General features: G+C 38.4%; 1 protein-coding gene across 4 annotated transcripts; it reads right to left on the bottom strand.

Moving 5' to 3' along the window:
* Nucleotides 1-53: 53 nt before the first annotated feature.
* On the bottom strand, nucleotides 54-16016 carry cpeb1a (cytoplasmic polyadenylation element binding protein 1a). Of its 4 annotated transcripts, none has more exons than XM_022671617.2 (12): nucleotides 15908-16016; nucleotides 14812-14962; nucleotides 11837-12031; nucleotides 8893-9110; nucleotides 6775-7024; nucleotides 5426-5539; nucleotides 4597-4686; nucleotides 3961-4097; nucleotides 2942-3140; nucleotides 2760-2854; nucleotides 2593-2673; nucleotides 54-1451 (listed from the first exon to the last, which is right to left on the bottom strand). In XM_022671617.2, the coding sequence occupies exons 2-12, from the start codon at nucleotides 14891-14893 to the stop codon at nucleotides 1341-1343; spliced, it is 1572 nt and encodes a 523-aa protein (XP_022527338.1). In that variant the 5' UTR covers nucleotides 14894-14962; nucleotides 15908-16016; the 3' UTR covers nucleotides 54-1340. The 4 variants fall into 4 exon arrangements, with proteins under 4 accessions (XP_022527338.1, XP_022527337.1, XP_007235150.2 ...); XM_022671616.2 differs by lacking the exon at nucleotides 15908-16016 and adding an exon at nucleotides 15319-15814; XM_007235088.4 differs by lacking the exons at nucleotides 14812-14962; nucleotides 15908-16016 and adding an exon at nucleotides 12210-12553.
* Nucleotides 16017-17643: the final 1627 nt, after the last annotated feature.

Raw genomic sequence — 17643 nt, 5'->3', positions numbered from 1 at the left:
CTTTCAAATGTAATGAAGAATTCTTTTGATGATAATGATTTTCAACAGACTCGTAATGCTTCAACAACTTTATTGTGCCCAACTGGAACAATCTCCATTTTAGGTAACCATGGCAACACTTGCAGACCAATGAGGTAGAGATTTTTATACTCTAAAAAGCAGCTGGGCCAGGCAACAAGCTCAGCACAACAAACCTGAACAAAAAGCAGGAGAGAGAGGGGCAGATAGAGACCGGCAGGGAGAGAGACAGACAGACAGACAGACAGACAGAGAGACAGACAGAAGTGACACTAGGTCTTTGGCACAGAGCTTTAGAGTCCAAATAGGAACAGGGAGTTGAGTTGCATTTGATGGTTTACATTAGATTAGATTAGGCCTAGTAACAGTTAATCTACATTCAACAGGAACACAACAGTACGAGACTGGAAATTAAAGGGTCATGCTCTAGATGACTGCCTGCCCCGTTGTATAAAGAGTACAGGTGGGGGGTCTAAAACCACCGTCTCCACTGTCTTCCCAAGTGCAAATAAAAAAGTGCAACAATTTGATTAAAACTATGTACAGTTCACAATCTCAGAGGTCAAAGTCCGTTCCAGTGTCGTCACCATATATATCTGACCGTTGATGGCAATACCGCTGCTAAGCAGCAATGGCATCCAGTGATGTAATACTTAATGAGTGGAGCTGCTGCATAGCCAAAGTCATGCATCAACTATTCATGAACCATATTATGTTACTTATGTTAAAATCAAACTTACAAACACCTACCCCGTGTAGTTAGAAAGTGCAGAACTACAGATCAAATACTAACTAACTAAAAAAAACTACCAGATCGGATTCATGCCTCAGTCTATAATCACAGGTAATGTCTGAAATAAACTCCAAACTCTAAATTAAAAATGCCACATGACCTGCCAAAATAGTAATAAAATATAATTACAAATAATAATAATAATGTGGCACAACTCTCAGCTACTGAGACTTCTACACTGATGATTAAAGATTATAGATGCAAAGGCATTAAAAATATCGTAACTAAAAACTCAGGAAGGCATTTTCCTATTTGCCACCTGCTGAAATCCGGGGTTATCTCCATAGTGATGGTTGTCTGGGTAACTGTGCAAATAGGTCAACATCACCCAGACCCTCTGTCTGCATAGTGCCTTAGTGAACAAGTAAACAGCAAAAAAGAGAAAGCAGTGCAATACTAGAACTTTCTACAGTGATTCTCTCCTGGCTCTACCAGCGCAGGGGAGGGGATGGCACAGTTAACCTCCCTCAGTCCAGCGAGCTCCTGGGCCCTCTGGGTTAGCAGCAGAGTTATGGTTGACGCTGCAGATTCAGCTTGAGTTGAGGCTCCTCTGGTTGCGCATGAGGGGCCGGTGACTGTTGAGCAGGTCCATGGAGTGCTGCCAGTGCCAACAGGAGCGGCAGTAGTATTTAAAACAAGCCTTAGAGAACAACACGAAAACAATCAAGAGTTACAAACAAAATTAAACATTGAACAGAACTAAGGTACATTTGTCTCTTACTATTGTGGTCTTTAAAGTGTTTTGTCACAAATCAGCTATAAATATCATAGCAATGGTAAAAAAATTACATCTAAGGGCTTTCTTTTGCCACAACCATATTTTATCCATGAAACTCCACGCTCATAACCTGCAGGTCCACAGCATTCTTTATCTCCCATGGGACATAGCAAACACAATAGGATGCAATAACTAGTTCCTGTACCATGACATGGCACATGTATATGAGCAATACATTTTTACATTGTATTTTGTACAGTGCATACTACATAGTGCAGGCCAATTACCTGAACTAATCAAACTCACATTTAGAGCCTCTAATGCTATGTTTACATTACAAGCCACATTGCTTAAATACGATTTGGCTATCTTGATGGTTCAAGTTCACAAATGTAAGTGACCTGTATCTGTGTGTAATATGAATGAAATGCGCACATTGATACGTGTATAAACGTCTCCTTCTTCACTAACAACAAAATACATCATATTTGGGAGACTCTTTATAAATGTGAAATGGATGTGTTAGCATCTTTTGCTGGAGTGGAGAGAAAACAGCTGATCTGAATTTCATGTTCAGGTTGAGGAGGTGAAAAAGGGTCAGGTGGTTTGCTTTTGCTGTTTTTATTAGCTATAGCTGTACAGCTGCACCATGTGTGGGTATGAGAGAGAAGCACATAGCGCATGTGTGTAATCAACAGTAATTGGGGTAAGATGTTTAGTTAATCATAATATTTATTTGAGGTAATTCGACCATCATAAATATAACCCCCTGACCCAAAAATTAATTACCACTGGCTGGGGAAATGTGGACACTCCCAATCCTAGCAATGAAGACATACAAAGAAGAAAACTCAAATGCCTACTCCTCTCTACACCCAACCAAATCATGTAACATGATTTTTTTTCAAATATGTTAAAAATGCCAAGACTGTTTTATTTAGAGTTCTATTTTTTTGTTCTTTTTTGTTGGCTTATGAAATTCCTGACACAACCATTCATTCATTGTAACATTGTTACTTCTTTTAATCTTTGCATCTAGTTCTGTAAATGATGATTTTATTACCTGGTCTCTGCAGAAAAATGGGCCTGGCTGACTGTTACAAACTTGGCACATGGAGTCATCAAGGTATGGGTCAATCTGAACCTAAAACAGGTGGAAGACAAAAACATAAATACATATATATATAGCAGACAGAAAAAGCAAAAATTATTACAGAGTTGCTCCCTCACCTTCTTTGTGAACTTGGAGGTCTTGATTTCCACAAACGCAGCGCTCACTGCTTTTAGGTAGCTCTTCTGGTTCCTGAAGGTCACACGTCCCGATCCTACGAAAAAAAAAAAATCATGAACTCAACATTTGTACTGAAATATCCATGATTTTGCAGATAGTCTGAACTGAGATAAAAGCAGACCTATGGGATATTTGTGCTTGTCTGTGTCTATCCCAGCGTAAGTGACCCCTCCAAACAGTTCCTCCATGATGTGGGCTAGAGCTTCAGCGTTCAGCATGCCATGGAGAGCTCCTACAAACACTGTTCTGCTGGGGAAGAGCCGCAGCGAGGGGCAGCGCACAAAATTACTGTCTGTGATCACCCATGGAATCACCTGCACCTGTGTGAACAGGAGAGATAAGAGAGTTTAATCACCATACTTATAGCTGACGGTTCACGTTACTCCTGAAGCATGATTTGAATCAAACCGTACATTTTAAGAAGTAACATTCATTTTCTGAAGGAAACACAGAATTGTTACACATTTGAAGTGGATTCTACTTCCTGGCAGTTGCTAGGCTGTTGTTACGCAGTTACTGTGGTACCCCTTGTGGTTGCTATATTAAAGCTATGGTTTTCCAGGTAGGTAGGGAGATATCTATTGTGTTCTATTGTAGGTAGTCAAGTCAAGTCATATGTATGGTTGCCATATAAAGGCCCACATGGAGCTCATCATGTTAAATGTTTGTCCAGTATTTCTATTTCAGGCCAGACTAATTCACTGCAGCCAGCAGTGAGTGTGTTCAGCACTCAAATTCAGACAAAGTCATCTCCGTAATTTCACTGCTGTATGTGGGCCGGATGAAGGTGTATGTGTGCACCCTAACTGGGTCATGATTTATTTGCTATCTGGGGCAGGTATTGTCCTTTAACCCTTGATGTAACATTGTCAACAAAAGGGTTTTAATAGTGTTATCTAAGTTATTTCTATTTGTTTTGATTAAGTGGATTAAATGCCTTGATTTGTCAAAAAAAAAACACAAAAAAATTGTAGTTTCTTAATAATGTGTTACAGCCTTCTGCTATACCTATGCTGAAAAGGCCAACGTCAAAATAAGAATGAAAAAAAAATTACATGTTGTGCAGACCTAGAAATCTGAACTGACGCATGGCCTGAAAGCATTTAAATGAGGAAGTCTATCTTTAACTGTGGTACTCACAGTTTTGCTCCGTATCCTTTTGCTGGACATCTTGTAATAGTACTCCAGATAATCAGCAGGGTGCAGATGCTGCTGGGTGCAGGCTTGCAGCAGAGCCTTCACTGACTTCTCTGACTCAAACACTAGGTAAACGTAACCTGTAAAAATGCACAGACTTAATGCACTTGCAGAGAAATCCCATGATTGATATATTAATAGAAAATAGAAAACAGTTTTGAAAAAGGGACCTCAAAAGAATATCTTTGGATAGTAATTAAAAATTAAGTTACTATGAAACTATGCACAATTTAGACTAAATGGAGAAAAGTATCGGCTCCTTCATTGTTTCATTCAAAAACAAGAGTATTAATGAAAGTGTTATCATGCTTTTGTTCGAATAACTGTGTCTTTGGTCTACTAAATGTTGAAGCATTGCAGTAAGTATATGAGTGCAATCAGCACCAAGAGCATAAGTGAGGACATTTTGACCTTATCTCTAACTCCCCAAATCATCCCAGAATTAACCGGATCCACAGCTCAATGCTGGGAGCTTTAAGGATAAACCATCCAGTGTCATTTCTTTATCCAAAATAACTGAATGCATTAAAGTCTACGTGAAAAAAGGACAAAGAAGCCAAACTCTCAGAGATAAATTACCTTGAGGAGGGCATCGAGGGTGCTTGCCATCCTTTCCAGGCCACTCCACCTTTAGGGGTCCAAATACACTAAATGTGTTCAAGAGACTAGCTGTAGAGAAAGAAAGAGAGAGAGACATACTTACAGTTGTCTCAACATTAACCCTTGTGTGGTGTTCGGGTCTGTGGGACCCGTTTTCATTTTTCATCAAATGATACCAAAAAAATATTTTTTCTAACTCAAACTCATTGGCATTGGCTCATTTTTTGTGAAAACATATATCAAAACACATCAAACTACCCCCCCCCCCCCTACATATACTCATATCTTGAGTTTAATTCATTTTCTTTTACATTTTATTAAAAAACTAATAAAAAAAAAGAGTAGCACTTTTTGAAAGAAATGTAACATAAGAAAGACTGCGTTTTAACCACATGTGGGTGTGATTTCTTGTCAGACACTGCTGGTCATGATCATTACTGCCCACTGCACTGTCCAATTTACATATTTCACCTGACCTTTGGCATGTCAGTGTAGTCAGTGTCAAATGATATTATACTTTCTAACTTCTAAAAAGTCAAGCCAATTCTATTTAAATATAGTAGTCAGAACCTGGTCACTTTATGTGCCCAGCATCTGGGTTGTAGAAATGCTTGGGTGTGTTTGGACTTGCAGTTTTATGTGGTATGGTCTTATCTAAATATAATCTGCATACTCAGGAAGTGAGTGAACGGGGTAAATGGGGTCTTAGTGTCAAATTATTTTGTAAGTTATCAAAAACTGATGTTCAGTAATCATACCACCACTGATTCAGCTACTGATTAAAATATTTGGTGTAGATATTATTTACCCTCTGTAACATCCCATGGTACTCCTCCCAGGAACACTTTACAAGAGTAGAGAGGGTTTTTGTAGTTGCGTGGAGGCAGCTGTCCAGTCCAGGTACAAGTGGCTTCATTTGTCGCTATAAAAAAACAATGAACCATAGCAAATCTCGTTAAGACTTAGAAGATCTGTATAATTTTGCTGTAAATTTGTGCTCTGTAGACAAAAAAAATATATATATATACACACACAGTACCAGTCAAAGGACAAAATTGACAGTCAAACTTAATGTTTTTCTTTACTCTTTATTTCTTTAATTTATTTTCTACATTGTAGATAAATGTTAAAGATATGACAACATTTAAAAGTGTTTTGCCTCCAAAATCCCCTGACCTAAACCCAACTGAGATGGGTGATTGTGGATGAGCTGGACCACAGTGTGAAGGAAAAGCAGCAACTAGGGATTTCCAGATCAGACTTTTTTGGTCCAAATCATGTGATTTTGAGCATTTACCAATACAGAGTCCCGATCCAAAACTTTGCCAATGCAGTGTTTTTTTTATTCCATGTTAATGATTATTGAAACAATAGTATTAAAACTTCCCATTTGATCACAAAATAAACAAGTACTAAATAGCAATATACATGATTTACATTTTATCATGCTAACTAAACTAAACATTTATTTTTGGGAGACAATAATAATGTCGTTTGGTTCAGGGCTGGCAGACAAGAATTTTCTACAGAATTATAATTGGGTAGTTTTGATGCTTTCAAAATTAGAATATTGTAAGTTACTGTGTTGCCGAGATACTTTAAGAGCATTAATGAAGGAAATAAACGCTAGTTTAGCTGCATTTATCACTTTTTTTTTTTTACGAGTGAGAGTGCGAACATTCTTAATGTGAATGTGCAGCCTAGAATCGATAGTAAACAAAATAACGTTATATTTTTGATAGATCCTAATCTTTTCCACCCGATTACAATCCTTGATCTCTGAAAATAATGTGATTGGCCTTGCTTTCCTATCACATGATCCGACCAGGGGCATCCCTAGCAGGAACTATTGATCAGCACCTCCAGGAACGCTTTCACAATGCTAAAAAAAACAATTCCAGGTGACTCATGAAGCCACTGTCATCAAAGCTAAATGTGGCTACTTAGAAAAATCTATAATTCCACATGTTCCTGCATAGCTTTGATATCGTCAATATTTAACGTACAAAAATGTAAAAATAAAAATAAATAAATGTACAAAATAAAAACAGAAATAGAAAGAACACATTAAAAAGAACAGGTTTTATATATATATATATATATATATATAAACTTGACATTGACATGGTTAATGTTAGCATGCTAACAGACGAGTACCTGCAGCCTGCCTGTGTAGCTGAGCCTTCCTCTCAATACTGAAGGAGTGGTCAGGTGACTCCAGAGTGTCCCAGGTAGGCCAGGTGGATGTTTTTGTCCAGCACTTGGACAGCGATGCTTCAGGCACAGTCGGCAGAGTAGGGGCTAGAGGAGAGATGTGCTCGTCTCTGTGCCCCACACTGAGCTTCACAGCATCTTTCTGAGTGCCAGACAGGAGGAAGTTCATAGGTGGAGAAATCCGCAGACTGGTCTGCAGGAGGAAGAATGTAAAGAGTAACCACACTGTACCGGCAAACTGTGTTAAAACATCACTGTTCCTTTTCATAAAGATGTTTATGGATAATAAGCTGTCTCTTCATGGCTGCTTTACTCAGCATGTTTTTGTGCTATGCCGACAATGAAGGTCAGTCCAAATTGTCTCAGTACCAGAAGTCTTGGGTTTTACAAGGACATCTTGTTTTTTTGAAAATGTTGCATTGCAATGAAATTGAAGGGCATTTAATTGGGTGGAATCACTCTCAATAGCCTCTTTAGCTTTAGCAGCCACATCAAAATGAAGGCAACATCTTCTTACCAACTTCTTAACAACTACAAAAAATACATTATGAGTTTTATGTTCAAGCAGTTTGATCACCTTAATAAGCAGGCACTGAAAGTCTCTGTAACAGTTTGCTGATTTACAAGCAAGGTGTACTAAGGTTAAAAAAACGTTTCAGTCAATGAATTGAGCACAGGGAGCTATTATCTTATCTTCATTTAAAAAAGTTTTAATCATTTGATGAAACCAGTTGCCTTAAATTTGTAAGCCATGTCTGTAAGTGCTTTACACAATGAATTTACTTTGAACTTACAGGTAAATATATAATGTTTTTTTACTCAAAATAGCTGAGTAATAGTTACATAATATCTTTCCAGAGGTGTCCTCTACACTGTAAGCCTGGATAAGTTGAATTTACTTAAAACATTTGAACAAACCGGTTGCCTTAAAAAAGTGAAGTAATGGGTAAAGATGGTTTAACTTTTTATTTCTGTTATATCGTAAGACCGGATAAGTTGAGTTTACTTAACTTATCCGGTCAAATTAACTTTTTTATTTTTGTTATACCAATTTATTTGCCCCAAAATTCTGCATAGTATCTTGTTTTCTAAATAAATAAATAAATATAATTGTTTTTTCTTAATTTTTTTAACATTCCTTTTTACTTAAATATTTATTTTATAAATATTCACACTGTAAGCCTAGAAAAGGTGAATATAGAGTTTTCCCCAAAATGGAAATAGTTTGTCCCAACTAACTAAACTCTGTTATTATAAGTTGATTAAACTCAAAGATCTCCATTTGAATGTATACGTGCCCACAAATGTTTATTATGTTTAATATATAAAACCTGTTTAAAACCTGTTAATGTTTAATATATAAAACCTATGTGGATGTATGATAGACCCTTTTTTTATCAATTTAAAAGCCATTTGACCAGTGGTAGGATGGTCCCCCCTTAAATGTGAGTCTTGGTCCTCCCAAGGATTCTTCCTCCTCCTTCAGCTCTGAGGGAGTTTTTCCTTGCCTCCGCGCTCACTGGGGGTTCTTTATTATGTATTCTCTATGTTTAATCTTTTGCCTGACGCTTTGTCCTGTGATCATGTTTCTGTAAAGCTGCTTTGTGGCAACACCAGTTGTAAAAAGCGCTATACAAATAAATTTGATTTGATTTGATGATGTTTACCTAATTTATAATAGTTGAGTAATGTTTGGAAATATCCAATTTTACATAAAACAGGCTTAATTTGTTTGGGTTCAAACTAATTGTGGGTTTACAGTGTATTTGTGACAAATGTCATTATGAAGTGGCTACACCTTATTGTGTGTGTATTGGGTGTGAGCTATTTTCATTAAATTTCATTAAAAATTTAAAAACTGGGAAGCTGCACTGTATATTTGTAAGTATTGAGAATGCATTGATATTCCTGCTTAATAAGCACATGTTAAAGTTGAGTAAGATTTGGAAATGTAAAATTTAAGATGAATCAGAGTTTAAACTAACTGTGGGTTTACAGTTTACAGTACTGCATCCACAAATCCAGACAATGATTCACAGCCTGAAATTTGATGCTGCTCACCAGGTGGTCTGATCCAGAGGATATGCCACTTGTCTCAGAGTCGACTGGACTGCTGGATCCAGAGTTTAGGAGAGAGCAAGACTCTATTGCTGGAGAAAGGCAGGCCAGGCTGGAGAAATGTTCCAACAGGTCCCCTCCTCCCCGAGAGCCTTGGCTTAGAGAGTTGTGTGGTGGTCTGTCCAGTGCATTCCCCAGCGGGCCCTTCAACAACCCCAGCACTGCCACAAACACGCACACACACGAACACACACATAAACGATATTGTTAACAATGCACTGACATGTCAACAGTCATGCGAGCAGTATATACCTCAGGGAACAGCATGGGAATGCCCACACCTATACAGATTGCAATGTAGTATCTTGTGAGTAGGGTTGCAGCGGTAACCGGTTTCACGGTATACCATGGTATTAAAATGCACGGTTATCATACCGTGTGTTTGCTTATTACCGGTAAAACGCAAGCCAGCGGAGAAACTCACCCGCGCATGCGCAACTCTGCTCCGCTTCAGCTGCTCAGCACACAGCGGTGAGAACAACAGAAAGTGCATCAGACTAAACAAATCTCCGTCCGCCTAAAAAAAGGCTAAACTAAAATCAGCAGTGTGGGACTATTTCGGATACCCGCCGAACGCAGGATGGTTATCCGATTTGTAATCAATGTGGCCGTAAAGTCACAGCTAAAGGTGGACATACGTCAAACCTGTTCTCCCATCTCCGAGAACACCACCCCGCTGTGCAGCGCAAAGTATGTGTTTAGTTTATAATTTTAATCTGAACCTAAATAAAACCTCTTTGTAGTCGTGCACAACCCATGCGGTAAGCGGTAAGACACTGACCCAGGCTCAGTTTATCAGATATTAAATAATTTAAACGTAAATAATTGTACTGAATATTTTAAATACAGGATCTTTACTTCTTAGAGGACATGTAATGTGTGTAACGTGTGTGTATGTGTATATATATATATTATATATATTTATATATATTTTTTTTATATACACTCTTAATGCCCTTAAGAGTAGTGGAAAAAAATGGTTTCCTTCACCTGATGGTATACAGCTTATTTTTTTTAAGGAGACATTAAAATTATAATTGTTCCAGGTTTCTACAATAAATAGTTAATTGAACAAAAAACCTTTGTTGTAATTTCTTTAAGGGTCAGTTTAATAATATATGTAACAAACTGTGATACCGTGATAACCGTGATACCGCGGTATTTTCTGAGACGGTTATCATACCGTGAAAATCTCATACCGTTGCAACCCTACTTGTGAGTAAGGCTGAACACTGGCCAGCTTGCTCATGACAAGACAACGTGAATTACTGGAGTTCTGAGGCCTGTTGGGGGTCAATGCAGGAGCCCCACACACACCCTTACATGACACTGGTCCCTTGACATTTGGCATGTCAGTGTATGTCTATAGATCAGCCATAACATTAGAACCACATGAAAGGTGAAGTGAACAACAACATTATCTTGTTACAACAGATCTGCTGTTAATGTCTTGGTGCCATATAAAACAGGATTTCTTCAGAGGCCTTGTTGAGCCCATCCCCCCAACAAAACACAATATCAAGCAAGTGTTTTTAATGTTATGACTCATTTGTATATATATATGAGCTTTACACATGTAGCTTGTAATAAATGCTTTTTATATATAAATAGTATTTTTACCTATATATAACCTATTCTACAAAAAAGGAACAAGAGAAAAGGCACAGAACTTACAGCTATTGTAACAGTGCTGTAAAAGTGAAGCTAAATCAAACAGACATCCAGACAGTCACACTATTTAAACCTGAAAAAGATTTAATGTGTAATAAACTAATCTGTTGGAGTGACAGCTGTCCTGGAGTGACATTAGCCCTGAATGAGACAGCAGAATTGAGCTGGTTTGGGTGCTGTGCAGTGCTAGTGTCTGTCATCTACTCTATTAGGAGAATTGGGGCAGAGCAAATGTGAGGCACACAGGGACTTTACATTTAGATTTAGATTTGTGTACATTTTACTAGCTATATCAAACTACAACACTCATACCAATCAAATAAAAGCATGAAAACATACGTTTAACGTTAGGACAAACAACCACTTACAAATATATATAAATATAACTAAAACATGACAGTCTGTTCTGATAACTGCATGTTTTGAAGTCCTGAACAGATGCTAGTGGATCAATATGACAGCTAGCCTCGCGTGTTAGGACTGGCTCAGAGGGGAAAGTGATTAGTCATGCATGAGTTAAAGATATGAGACAGCACTAAGACTGAGCTCACACCTTCCAGAATGATCTATCACACCAACACATACTCACTTTCTCTATTTCTATCCCTCTCTCTCTCTCTTTCACATACAGACACATGGGTGCCAGAAACTCTAGAATAATCTATTATCACAGCAGCAGATACTCATGTCTATACACACACAGCTTTACAAAGAGCTCACTAAACAATTTGGCTTATATGGTCTCATCTGTTCTATAATTACGCAGAAATTACTACAAAAACTGAAACTTATGATGCCTGGTTACGATTGTTAGTAGAATGATTTATCGTCTCAGAAATATTTGTTACAAACTATATATTATTTTTTTTTTTTTTTGACTATTTTATGCCACTGATACATTGATAATATAATATCGTAATAACACAATTATATTATGTTAATTACAAAGAATATTTAGACACTGTAATTGACCTAACTTGTTTAAAAAAAAATACTAAATAAATAAAATAAAACTAAAATAAAACTAAAGTAAACACGGCACCTGGTCAAAGAGCCACATTAACCATAACCCTAGACTAAAATGTTCCATTAGCATTGCCACGCAGGCCTAGACTAGCCTCAATGTGTGTTCGCAAAACCGGCCCATGATGCAACAAAATGTGATTAAAATCCGCAATTAATTGTCAACACACAGACTGGTGACTGTGGTACTTACTGGTTGCTGGAGAACATGGCTGTGCCAGAGGTTCAGGCTCAGGGCAGGTCCAGGGCTGGTCCCAGCAGGGCAGGCCCAGGGACTGCAGGCCCAAGCTGAGTTCTGTGATGTCCGGCAGGTCAAGGGAAGCATCCTGCTCCTGGCTGCAGAACGGCATCCGGCTAGCCACGGTGGAGCATCCTGCCTCTGGCAGGTCTACAGGGATAATGTAAAAGAGACGAGTGAACACATACAATCAAACATGCAGAAAACACCTAAAAATACAGACTGCAATAACGACAGCAAGCTAGCGTAGAGTTATGTAGCCGAACGACACACAAGCACAGATCGGAGACAACCATAAACAATAAGGTCTAAAAAAGACAGAACTCACAAGACCAACCTGCCACGCTGCCCGTCGAGGCCTCCATGAGCCTCCGTGTGCATCACTGACACGTTAAACATGTGACTGGTACAGTGAGTCTCTCACTGCCCGAGCCAATCCCTTCTACAGCACATCAGATGCCCACTATCACACCCATACCCCCAGCGTCACTCACTCCAGATACTTCCAAGTGCCTCGACACGGTCCTTGTGTGCGTGTGGGTGGGTGTGTGTGCATGTGTGTGATCAAAGTGTCCAGATCTCTGCTGTGCTGCTCTGCTCAGCAGCCAAGCCGCATCACACACTGATCTGAGGACAGAGGAGCATTAGTCTCTCTCTCTTTCGCTCTCTCTCTCACTGTGCCTATGCTGAGTCAGGCCTGGGGCTGGAGGCTGGCCAGGTGACTGAGGGAGGGGGAGAGAGAGAAAAAGAGAGAGAGAGAGAGAGAGAGAGAGAGAGAGAGAGAGAGAGAGAGAGAGAGCACAAGCTAGCTCCTGTAATCACTGTGATTCAGATAGTCTCAGTGAACACTTTTGTTTTTCCTTTCTAGCAAATAGACCAGACACACCCCGCCTCATTCTATCAGCACAAATGCACAAGCATGAGGCAGTGTATTTTGATTATTCTAATCTACGTGTACACACCCAAACCCTGCATACACTGCAAAATATTTGTAAAAATACGGAATCAAACCATATCTTTTAACGTTAGCATCTGCTTGCTAAAAGTTCAGTACATTACACACATCACTGACATGAAGACTATTGCTGTGTTGCTATTATACACAATACAGCACACAGGAGTCAGACATGCGTGCACATACAGGCAGGGCCGCAACACGCTTGAGTGTCTGAAGTGGAGTGCTTACAGGAGCAGCATGATTCAGCAACAACGTAAAACAAGAAAAACAGCTGACAAAGCCATTCTGATGCCAGATTGAGTCATTTACAAAAGCGTTGGGTGTTGGAAGCACATGTGCAAGCACTGGAACAGCTCTAGGAACCATGTGCAGAAAACCGCAACAGCTCAGGAATTGACTGAAGCTTGAAGAATCAAAGTTCTATTAATGTGACAAACTACTTTTTACCATTCCTAAAGAAGGCATTCATTATTCATTAAAATTTTCAGGTGGCTAAGTAAAAAAAAAAAAAAAGCAAAAAAATTCTTTAGGACTATGTGATTAGATGTTCATATAAAGAGGTAAGTTTGGATGGAGAAGCATCAGACAACTAGGGTTGAGCCAAAGGACTTTTTCAAAAATGCATATTCTGGTGTGCTTAAAAAGTAAAGGTAAAATTTTATTGATTAATTATTATTTTTACAGAAGAAAATGTACAGCTTAAAAATCACTGCACCCCTTTATTGAGGTGTACCAGGCACAATATCACCCCTCTCATGCCTGATCTCAGCTCCACTAAGGCTGAAACCGGACTAACTTCAGTGTGCCGGGTGTGACAAACATTCACAGGAAGTGTGTCTCTATCGACTGCTTTACTGCATTGTAGTTCTAACACTTCTACAAGAAATACAAAGTTTGGCTATTGGAGAAGCAAATTACAGATTAATTATAGCAGACGCTGCAAAGAAAGAGACAGAACAGAGATGTCTGAGGAAGCAAAGAAAAAAAAAGAAGAGAGAATAAATGAGCTAGAGAGCTCAATAAATATTGGACTGGCTTTTACTCGCTGGCATGAGATATAAGTATAATATGAGTAATATAAGGGTAACTACCAAACAGACACTGACACCTTACCCCTAGATGTGCAAAACACAAAGTGTAGATGTGCAAAACACAAAGTGCTAAGTGGTAGGGCTCAAAGAGTGAAAATTTGACTTCATGACAGTGCCTTAAGGTGGAAAAACATTCTTTAACTGTAGGGGGAGCCCACAATAAAACAATATTCATCTTATGCAGTGCCCCTTTAAAGCCCCACTATGTAGGATTTCCTTGATTTTTTATCTTTTTAAAGAAGTAAAATTACAGCTTGAAACTCACTGCAGCGCTCTATTGAGGTGTAATAGGAGGAATAGTGGTCCTATCGTGTCTGTGCCAGAGCTCCTCTGAGCTCAAACCAGACTCTGTAAGTTTTCCGAGGCGGCCGCGACCAACGCTCGCGAGAACTGCGACCTGCTTTCCAACCTTTAGTTCTAACAGTTCTACAAGGACTACTGGTTCATTCTTTACAAATTAACATACAGACACTCTGACAGAAGCTGAAATAAGACTGAATATGTCTGTGAAAGCTAGAAACGAGAAAGAGTAACCAATCCGCCTGAAACATTTATTACACTCTGCAACTGTAGGGGGAGCCCACGAGCACAAAATCTCAATCCTACCTAGTGGATTTTTAAGAAGTGGCAATATCCAAGGATGCATTTAAACGAATTTTAAAAAACAATAATGTTAAAATACACCAAATATAGCATGCTGTATATTTAAATAGTTAGTATATAACTGATTTATAAATAATATTTATATATTTTAATAATATAAACATACTGTATGAAACCTTTTGGAATTGGTTCAGGCATTTTTATAGCTTGTATGAATTAGTTTTAAATATATTGATGTTTCTGATATATTGCCCAGCCCTACAGACAGATGTGTTTACCTGTGAGGTAATGCAGGGGAGTTTGACTGGGGGCAGATAAGGTCCATGTGAAGGGCAGAGAATTCTGCAGCCAGGTGCTCATTCTGCTGAAGATCTCCTTATCACTGTAGCTGAGACCTACCTGACCTTCACAAGGATGAAGAGCTTTAATCTGGTAAAACAGTAATGAACAGCACAGAAAACACATAAATTAATAAATACATTAATTTAATTTACATTCAGACTAAAGAACAACAGTTAGTTACATTTACTAAACGCTTAAAAAAGGAACAAAAGCAGAGATTAGCTAAACCAGCTAACACTAGTTATCACTTCCCCCGGCCTCTACACACAAACACATACAGTTAGCAGTGACGCAGCGAACACACAGCGATAGCTCGGTTAGCTAACGTTAGCTAACTAACAGACAGGCTAACGCGGCAGTTCTCTCTTATTGAGAACTCCACAATGCACAACTTAAACATTTAAAACCGTTTACTGTTGTAGCTACACCAGTGATTTACTCACCCAAACGGAAGCCATAAGTTTCACTACGCTACACTAGGTTAGTTATCAACTAACTAACAGCACAATATCGCGAACCAACGGCCACCTCGACCCGCCACTGGCCGTGGGCGTTTCGCCTCCCTCAACCGGTGAGTTTCGTTTCTGCACCAGTAAGGATAATTAGTTAACCAGCTAAAATAGTTCTTTGTTCAGATTCACGTGATTCAGTTAAGCTTTAACTGAACTAAAGCGACCGAGTGATGTTGTGTTTAAATAGTTAACGTTAATTACATCACTGTAACTTCTAGTCTCTGGGTTAAAAATTAACTCATACACCAACACAGATTACAGAAACCCGTAGTTACAGGTTAAACATGCGAACTGGATTAACTAATACCCCGTAGTTTGTATATTCTGCTGTTTAATAGTCCCCTTGGTTTTATATACTGAGCTATTAACTGTAAAGTCGTTGCTGGCTAGCTAACTAACCTAACCACCTAACTAGTTAGCTAACTAGCCTAAACTAACTATTACGCTGTAGCTCTGGAGTAGCTGTTAGTGTTGAACTTACTGTCAGAGAGACTGTGGAGTTAGTAGTGGCAGTGTTTACCTTGTGAGTTTGTTAGCGAAAATCTCATAGTTGCAGGCAAATTAAATCATTAAATCAGTTAGCTTACTCTCTCTCTCTCTCACACACACACACTCTCTCTCTCTCTCTAACTCTCACTTTCTCTCTCCCCTCTATACAGCTCTGGAAAAAAATTGAGACCACTTCAGTTTCTGAAACAGTTTCTCTGATTTTGCTATTTACAGGTATATGTTTGTGTAAAATGAACATTGTTGTTTTATTCTATAAACTACAGACAACATTTCTCCCAAATTCCAAATAAAAATATTGTCATTTATTTGCAGAAAATGAGAAAAAGTATGCAGAGCTTTCAGACCTCAAATAATTCAAAGAAAACAAGTTCATATTCATAAAGTTTTAAGAGTTCAGAAATCAATATTTGGTGGAATAACCCTATTCTCTAATCACAGTTTATGTTCTCCTCCGCCAGTCTTACACACTGCTTTTGGAAAACCTCCGCCAGTCTTACACACTGCTTTTGGAAAACTTTATGTTACTCCTTGTGCAATTCCAATTCAAGCAGCTCAGCTTGGTTTGATGGCTTTTTATCATCCATCTTCCTCTTTTTCGATTTGGTAAAATCAAAGTAACTCGTATTTTTTTAGTGTTTATCATTTTATTTTTTTTCCAAATCTGTATACATGAATAGAGGGGGGAGAGAGAGAGACTCTTCAGAGAAACATATTTACATTAAACCTATGTAAATATATCAATCACCTTATTTTTAATGCATATTATTAATATTAATATGCAATATTAACAACGTAATATAACATTGGCAGTCATTTTTATTTCTTCCCAGTAAAGCTGCTCAACTCACAATATGTAATTCAACTATATTTTGGATATGTTAAAAGATAATAATATAATATATAATATTTAAGGATATGTTAAAAGATAACAAGAAAGTAGTCTGTACACTCCTTGCAGTCGTATTAAAATATACATCAATATAATAATTTAACAGATAGACCTATAATCTCAAAACCTTGAACGACTTTAACTGCACTTCAGTAAACAGACTGACTCAATTTACCAATCAAAATACCCCCCATACCAAAATACCCCCCATACCACAGTTATCAAAATAAATTCCATTTATTCTTTCTTCAGGTGCCCACCCCAGCCCTGTATCCTCTTGACTGGCAGTGCTGCAACCACAAATAAAACCTGGATATGCATCTTCATAATTGTTGCGCCATGCTGTTGTCACAAATACCACTGTTTCCAATAGCCTTGTTCCTACATTACATGAAGGGACTTTATTAAAAGTTCCACAACAGCTTCAAGAAAATGAAAAAAATATATAATCAGTATGTTTTTCCAGTCTACTCCTCTTGTGTGTCATCCTGAAAAGAGCAGAGTCTCCACCTAAACCTTGCGCTCTCCCAGCAATTCTCTCATTTTAACATCTAGTCTAGAGTTTTTACTAGTTTTTGCTTAATGCATGTTTAGGAAGCAGGCTGGTAGACACTAGAATTACAGATGCTTTCTGGACCTATGTACCCAGAAAATTCCAAATGATTTCTGGGCCTGTGAACACCAGAATTCCCATATGTTTCTAGGCCTGTGGACCCTTAAATGCCAGATGTTTTAGAACCTGTTTACCTCAGAATTTCCAGATGCCTTTTGAACCTCTGAAACCCAGGATTCCCAGATGCTTTCTGGGCCTGTTGACCTTAGAATTCCTGCTGTTTCTGAACCTTTGGATGCTGGAA

This window comes from Astyanax mexicanus, chromosome 2 (genome assembly GCF_023375975.1).
Source record: "Astyanax mexicanus isolate ESR-SI-001 chromosome 2, AstMex3_surface, whole genome shotgun sequence".
NCBI classification, from domain to species: domain Eukaryota; kingdom Metazoa; phylum Chordata; class Actinopteri; order Characiformes; family Acestrorhamphidae; genus Astyanax; species Astyanax mexicanus.
This window is presented reverse-complemented; position numbering and strand designations above follow the sequence as displayed.

Bases quoted from the DNA above. Each gene is read 5' to 3' on its own strand.
- cpeb1a (XM_022671616.2), bottom strand. The intron at 12,032-14,811 runs GTAAACACATCT...TTATCCCTGTAG, and splicing joins TCCCCTGCATTACCTCACAG to ACCTGCCAGAGGCAGGATGC. The intron at 5,540-6,774 runs GTACTCGTCTGT...GTTTTTTTATAG, and splicing joins GCTACACAGGCAGGCTGCAG to CGACAAATGAAGCCACTTGT.